This window comes from Oryzias latipes, chromosome 4 (genome assembly GCF_002234675.1).
Source record: "Oryzias latipes chromosome 4, ASM223467v1".
Classification (NCBI taxonomy): Eukaryota; Metazoa; Chordata; class Actinopteri; order Beloniformes; family Adrianichthyidae; genus Oryzias; species Oryzias latipes.
In genome coordinates this window covers 29,819,420-29,827,599 of record NC_019862.2, presented here as the reverse complement: position 1 = coordinate 29,827,599, position 8,180 = coordinate 29,819,420, and the positions used below count along the sequence as shown (strand labels likewise).

General features: G+C 39.8%; 1 protein-coding gene across 2 annotated transcripts; it reads left to right on the top strand.

Moving 5' to 3' along the window:
* The first annotated feature begins 5,384 nt into the window (after window positions 1-5,384).
* Window positions 5,385-7,664, top strand: LOC100302451 (forkhead box D1). Of its 2 annotated transcripts, XM_011474437.3 has the most exons (2): window positions 5,385-5,649; window positions 5,748-7,664. In XM_011474437.3, exon 2 carries the CDS (start codon window positions 5,840-5,842, stop codon window positions 6,923-6,925), a length of 1,086 nt encoding a protein of 361 aa, XP_011472739.1. In that variant the 5' UTR covers window positions 5,385-5,649; window positions 5,748-5,839; the 3' UTR covers window positions 6,926-7,664. The 2 variants fall into 2 exon arrangements, with proteins under 2 accessions (XP_011472739.1, NP_001156634.1); NM_001163162.1 differs by lacking the exon at window positions 5,385-5,649 and having other exon boundaries at window positions 5,841-6,925.
* The last annotated feature ends 516 nt before the right edge of the window (window positions 7,665-8,180 follow it).

Genomic DNA, 8,180 nt, shown 5'->3' with positions numbered 1-8,180 from the left:
GGAACCTTTGCGCCAAAAGAACCAAAATGACCTGAAAATAGTTCGCTTACTTCCTGTAGGTCAGACATCAAACATTCCGGCTGAAGAGAAGCCACTGACACATTCCACCACAGCGTCACTTCATCTGCATCACGACTTGATGAAATCTCTTTTTATAGGTTTACATGTTTGTTGTTGGATGTTTTTCTGTGTAAATAATGCCATCATTAGTCTAACTGTTGGTGTAAAAATATTTTTTAATTAAAAATAATCGTTCTTTGACTGTTGTTTTGAAATAAAATCTTCCTTTTTATACTTTTTTATACGTTGATAAGCTTATTTGATGCAACAACAAAACTCTTGGAACTTTTTCTGTGCTCCTTCTCCTCATAGAGGACAACTTTTATTACATTTATTAACTCAAATTGTTCTTGAGAGATTGAAATGTAAAAATTTTTTCTTGAAAACGTCTCATTTTGTTCATTTCAGAATTGAAATATATATATATATATATATATATATATATATATATATATATATATATATATATAAATTCCCCTGTGAAACTTCCTCTATCCTCCCACATTTAAATTTATACTACTTTACATATAATACTTTACAAATGATTTATTTGTGCCACCTACTTTTATCTAACTAAATTAAAAAAAAAAAACAATTACATAAGCAGTTTATTTTAAAGGGTTATAAACAAACACTAAACAGTTTGTAAAAAAAAACGCAAAATTATTAATATTCAAAAATATTATTTACTGTTGCAGCAAAGTAAAACAGGAATAGAAATAAGAATCCAACTGACCTCCTGGCAACAAAACAGTTGCTCTTGCAAAAGAAGTGACACTTGAAATTTGGATCTTAGTGCTATTCAAAAAAAAAATCAGCTTTCACTGACATACGAGATGTCGTTCCAGTCCAACCCGAACAAGATCAGAAAAACCACAGAAATACACACATGTGAAGCTGAGATGCAGCCGTGGTCACCGCGCCAAGCGTTTGGGGGGGGGGGGGGGGGGGGGGGGGTCATTGGTGACAATGAAGTCGTATCCAAACATTGCATATAATATTCAAGAAAGAAAAATAAACAAAAAAGCACATATGTAGACAACAACACAGAGCATATTAAAAATCAATAACTCAAAGCAAAATAACAAAAACAAAAAAACGCATTGCATTAAAAACAGATTTGGACTAAACTCAGGTTCATTGACTCAAAAATGTGTTCGAGACTCAAATGTCGACACTAAGTGGGGTTTGCATTCTGCGCCGCTAGAGGGCAGCAAACCCCCAAAGCGCAGTCAATTCAGCGCGCGGATTTGTTGAGCTTTGAAATCGAAATGTTCCGATAGGCCTGCTCGTGCGCAGTTGTCCTGATTGGTGAACCTTTCCCCCCCATTATTAATCTACGGAGCCCGTGTCCTGACATTAAGATATAAAAATATATCTTGTTCCCACAGATTAATATCTTGTTCCCACGGATTATTATGTCGTTCGCACGAAATACTATTCCGTTCCCACAAGATACTATTCCGTTCCCTCAAAATAATATTCCGTTCCCTCGAAATGATTAACTCGTGCGAACGCAATAATTATGTCGTTCGAACGCAATAATTAATCCGTTCGAACGCAGTAATTATTCACGTCATAAGTCATTCACGTCATAAGTCATTCACGCGGATATGCTCTCTGTACGCCGGCAAAAGCCGCTTTCAGCGGTAACTTCCGTGTCTCTGTGACCCATATTCGTTCAAAAAAGGAACATGAAAAACAAAATTGATCACTTTATTACCGTCTCAATGAATATAAGAAAAATATCAAAAGATTTATGATAACTAGGCTGCTTTGTCAAACGATAGCTCCTGCTAGGCTAGCTCCGCCGCAGAGCTCTCTGTTTGATCATGTATGCCGGCATTTGGGCAACTGGCTGGTCTGTTGTCAGACAGCTGATATTGTAGTTTAGGGTCGAATAGGAATAATAATATTCAGGACTTTTCTTTTATTAACTTTAGCAGTCAGTATCTTTACATTTGAAGGCTATTAGGCTACATGCTAACTGACTAGCCGATCATTTCCTGTTATTAATTTACGTCATAGATTTACAGCAGATACCTTCACATTTCTGTCTGTGTGTGTCTCATTACATTGCATTGAAGACACGGAGGATGTTTAGAGAACAGATTTATTTATTTTAAAAAGCACAGAAGCATCCATCGTATTCACGTTCACATCATCTGGTACGCCCTCAGTCATCTTGCTGCAAAAGCTGCTTCCTGCCGCTACTTCCGTGTCTCTGTGAGCATTCAATAGGGGGTAAAAATAAAAGCAAGAATGGTCGATCTGTTATTTTCTCGATGACAATCTGAAAAATATCATATTAAGCTGGCTGCTTCGCCGAAAGCACTTACCTTTAGCTTGTAGCATAACAACAATGGCAGTACGTCACGTTTCCCAGAATGCTTTCCTGCCAATCATTGGCCAATCACCGTGTCCCTGTGACCAAGGTCTAACAACAAGACCAATGGTTGGCCGCAAAGCATTCTGGGAAACGTGACGTACTGCCATTGTTGTTATGCTACAAGCTAAAGGTAAGTGCTTTCGGCGAAGCAGCCAGCTTAATATGATATTTTTCAGATTGTCATCGAGACAATAACAGATCGACCATTCTTGCTTTTATTTTTACCCCTATTAAATGCTCACAGAGACACGGAAGTAGCGGCAGGAAGCGGCTTTTGCAGCAAGATGACTGAGGGCGTACCAGAGATCATCATCATGTGAATGAACGTGAATACGATGAATGCTTTGTGCTTTTTGAAATAAATAAATCTGTTCTCTAAACATCCTCCGTGTCTTCAATGCAATGTAATGAGACACACACAGACAGAAATGTGAAGGTATCTGCTGTAAATCTATGACGTAAATTAATAACAGGATCAATGATCGGCTAGTCAGTTAGCATGTATCCTAATAGCCTTCGAATGTAAAGATACTGACTGCTAAAGTTAATAAAAGACAAGTCCTGAATATTATTATTCCTGTTCGACCCTAAACTACAATATCAGCTGTCTGACAACAGACCAGCCAGTTGCCCAAATGCCGGCATACATCAAAGAGCTCTGCGGCGGCGCTAGTAGTAGCCTAGCAGGAGCTATCGTTTGACAAAGCAGCCTAGTTATCATAAATCTATTGATATTTTTCTTATATTCATTGAGACGGTAATAAAGTGATCATTTTTGTTTTTCATGTTCCTTTTTTGAACGAATATGGGTCACAGAGACACGGAAGTTACCGCTGAAAGCGGCTTTTGCCGGCGTACAGAGAGCATATCCGCGTGTATGACTTATGACGTGAATAATTACTGCGTTCGAACGGATTAATTATTGCGTTCGAACGACATAATTATTGCGTTCGCACGAGTTAATCATTTCGAGGGAACGGAATAGTATTTTGAGGGAACGGAATAGTATCTTGTGGGAACGGAATAGTATTTCGTGCGAACGACATAATAACCTGTGGGAACAAGATATTAATCTGTGGGAACAAGATATATTTTTATATCTTAATGTCAGGACACGGGCTCAGTATTAATCTGCTCCAGCTGGAGGTTAAAAATCCTTCAGGGACACCAATGAGGCAAACCTGTGGACAGTAAAAGAGGGATTTCTTTGTTTCTTTTGGTGAAATAAGCACATTTGTCTAAATGCGTTTCCCTGATGGAAAAAAAAAAAGTTCTTTCAATTAAAAACAAGGTTTAAAAAAATAAAGCACAAATAAACCGTGTATTGCTGCAGTTACCTGATAAGAAAACAAAAACTCATTTGCTGGAAAATGAACTGAAACCACGAATGAACCTTTTATGCTGAGTGAACAGCAGGGGGCGCACTAACACCACAAATGACTGAGCGGAGGAGAGTCCAGCAGAAAATCCGAACTCAGAAACAAATGAAAGATGAAGGTCCAGGAATATTCAGACTTCAGGAATAATAACACAAATATTTATAAATGTATAATAAATAATAATTGAAAGTATTCATTTATAATTGCACAAATAACATTTTCAACGTTTACAAGCAAATATAATCATTTATGTGAACAATTGCTTGTAAAAAATAAATAAAACTAAACTAAATTATTTTAAATTACTTAGTTATTAAAAGTAAACAAATCATTGTTTTGAGCTGCTGCAGATAACATTTTACTCTAAAACAAACAGACAAGTTATTCAATAATAAATACAAACGTTTCTAAAACATTACATAGTAACCCCCCCCCCCCATAAAAAACTCATTTTATGAAGATGGTTCATTTATTTTTGCTTAGTTTGAAAAACACAAATTAAAATAAATAAATTAAAATTTGTTTGAATGACAGCTGCTTAAATAAAATGATGCTGGGTGTTACCTGGTTATAAAAACACATATTTAAATTAAATAAACTCCAGTATGAAAAAATAATGTCGCTGCAGTGACATTGATACAACTAAATACATATTGGAAAAGTAAAAGATAAACAATTAATATGCATTTTTTGAAGAGCTGCTCTGCACATCGCAGTTTCATTTGTGTCTCAGGCAATAATAACAGGAATATTAACAACAATAATAATAATAATAATAATAATAATAATAATAATAATAATCATAAAGATAATTTAAAAAACAAACACATTTTAACTGGTCATTGACTGATGTGGGAGTATACGTAGCGGTGTGATGACCTGGATTGTCCTCGCGCGTCTCTGCTCTAAAAACGTCCTCGTGCGTCGCAGACATCGAGGTCTGTTTGCCTTTGATTCCTGAAGATGAACGCAGCTGTTTGCGGCTGAATGAAAATAATGTTGTTGTTTTTTCTGCTCTTCTAAGTGAGACAAAATGTCCAGAAAGATAACAATATACATTTTCAGGAATTGGTCGAGTTTGTCGTGTGACTGACTAACAAATTGAAGACATTATTTCAGTATTTTCAAGAAACTAACCTAGAACCTTTAACATTATTTAAATAGTGACGAAAACCTTCATTCTTTCTTTCTTTATTCTTAAAAGTTGTATTCATGACGGGTATTTTATTTACAACCGTCTACAGGTTTTCTTGTCCTCGACTCATTTCGACCTTCACGTTTTTCTCTCATTTGATTAAAGGTAAAGAAAAAAAGACGTGAATTGATAAGAGCAGAAACCATCTTTACTTGTAAAATTAAAATGTGTGATCTTATTTTCAGACATGCAGAATATTTAGGCCTTTTCTGATATTTTGACTTAATGCCAAAACACTTTAAAAAAGAAAAAAAGAAATTAAAAGAATCCAATTTAATTGTATATTTAGAAAAAAATCCACTCAGTTCCTGGTTACAGTGACTCAAAGACCACGTGATCAGCGTAGTCCTATAAATACTTTTTGAGAGCAAAGGAGGGTAGTGTGACATTGTGGTCGGATACCTACCCAATCCCGTGCGTAAAAGCCGTTTGTCGAAGACGTTTGGATAACCAAGACGCAGCCTTTCCAAAGTGATCCCCGACGAAAAAACGACGCCGCGCAAGAGAAGTTTTCTACGGAACGAGACACTGAATTGTCGCTTTGCGCGCGTGACAATCAGAAGTTTTCTTTCCCCCGGCCTTGACAGACTGCAGCAGCGGAAGCCAGGGAGGCGCTGGAATCACAGGTCAAAGAGTTTTCTGTCTTTCTCATTGATTCTAGCCATGCGTGCTCTCGTTAGCTGGAGATAAAGCTGCTGCAACATAAATGCTGGTGTGGTTGTAGGGAGCAGGGGAGAGTGCGCGCGCGTTCTCGCTCAGTAGCAAGAGAGAGGGAAGGAATCTGGGAGAGGGGGAAGAGAAGCGGCGTCACCAAGGATGACTTTGGGGACGGATATGTCCGACAGCTCTGCTTTGTCCGAAGATGTGGACATCGATGTGGTCGGCGGGGACGTCACCGTCGGGAAGGACGGAAAGTTCATCCACCGGGAGTTCAGCCTGGAACCCGACTCGGACGACAACTTCTCCCAGAACGCGGCCGACAGGGCTGAGTCTCCCGGGCTCAGGGATTCCGAGCAGCTGGGCGCCGGCGCGGAGGCAGGAGCCGTGACCGGGGACAAACCCCGGAAAAGTGCCCTCGTGAAGCCGCCCTACTCCTACATCGCCCTGATCACCATGGCCATCCTGCAGAGCCCCAAGAAGCGCCTGACTCTCAGCGAGATCTGCGAGTTCATCAGCAACAGATTCCCCTACTACCGGGAAAAATTCCCCGCGTGGCAGAACTCCATCCGTCACAACCTTTCTCTGAACGACTGCTTTGTGAAAATCCCACGGGAGCCCGGAAACCCCGGGAAGGGCAACTACTGGACCCTGGACCCTGATTCCGCAGACATGTTCGACAACGGGAGCTTTTTGCGCAGAAGGAAACGTTTCAAGAGGCATCAAAATAATGAAATCCTCAGGGACTCTGGCGGCTTTCTTCCAGGTTTTGGATACGGGCCATATGGATACAACTACGGGCTGCAACTGCAGAACTTCCACGCAGCCCACAGCGCCTACCATCCACACCATTCGGGTGGCTCGTTTCCATTCCCCAACACCCACTGCACCTTGCCCACATCTGCCTCCATCTTCCCTGCGCCACACCACCTCCCCTCCCTCCTGGGAGCAGATTTAAGAAAACCATTTTATCCCCAACTGAGTCCGTCCCTGCCGCCCCTCAAGACAGACTCCAGCACCCCGACCCGGCCTTCGTTCTCCATCGACAACATCATCGGAGCGTCCAACTCCAGCAGCGCGTCCTACAGCGCGCAGGCGGGCAGCCAGGCTCAGATTCTGGCCATGCTGACCCCGGCCCTGGCCTCTGCCTCCACTCACTTGAACTTACCGCAGGAGAGCGCGGTACAAGCAGCGCCCCAGACTTTCCCCACCAAAAACCCAAATATGAACACTTGTCCTTTCTAAAAAACACAAAAAATGAAAATGGTATTATCAAAAAAGAAACAATTTGGCGTGGTTGTAAAAAAAAAAATCAAGGTAAGGTGGACATCCTTACTGAAGAAAAACTGATTTTTTTTACTCCATGTTTTCTGACAGAGGAAGAGGAGTTTATTTATGGGCTGTACATATGTGTATAAAACTGGGAGACAGAAGCAGAAAAAAATGGTTTAGATTTTTTCATCTGGTTTGCTATGCGGCCTTTATTCAAACAGGCGGAAGAAAAATGAATATTCAGATATTTAAAGTTTTCACGGGGATCACTCTCATTTTTCTAAATAGAATTGAAGTGAAATATGGTTTCTATTGTGTTGTTTTTTTTTCATCGTGAGAAAATGGCACTGTTGTTGTTGACCTAGATACGGCAAAAACTCAGGTTTTTACTTAGAAAGCACATGGAAACCCAAGAAGGCGGTTTCTGAAATTAAAATTATAATAGTAATAATAATAATAATCCATCCTGGTCTCCTCTACATGGTGAACTTGTGACTCTATCATGTCATGTTGTCAGTGGACACGTAGGTCGTGTGATCTTACAGAGCGTAATGCCTCTCAGCCTTTTACTTGTGCGGTCCTCTTTATTCACAAATGAACCTGTGAAACATACAGTTGTGTCATGTGTTGCCAATAGATAAACACTTCAATGTTTATAGGTCATTTTCTGTTGTAATAAAGAGATTAATAAATGTTTGTGAATGAAAGAGAATAGAAAAATTCTTTTTTATACCCCCCCCAAAATTCAGTTTTTTTATTACACTAATGAAAAACAGGAACGTGGAATTCGATTCTTGTTGCTGGATTTTAATTTAATTTTATGTTTTTGAAAATATTTAAGTTTAAAGCGAATATTTAAAAACCAGGATTAGTAATCAGCATTTTTTTTTTGCCCCAAATGCTTCCAATTAGGATCAGGGCAGCATTGCACCGAGTCTGTGTGTAAAGTGTGAGAAACGCACAACATTCTGTTTCCAACGCAACTTGATATACATAAGACTGGCAAATCACGCAACAGTGCGCAAATGCGCCTCCTGTGTGGCTTCTGCTCGTTTGTAAAGAACATTTTTCCAGCGAGCTACAAAGGCCCCAAATGAATGGGGACGTTTGCGGGCCTTGGCGGTCTGTAATTGAAAGTGAACAAGGATCTCGCCGCGGTCTTTTGGGGCTTTCGTTACTAATTTGTAGCAGCATTTTTCATCAGGCTCCCTAATCCACCATAATGCGT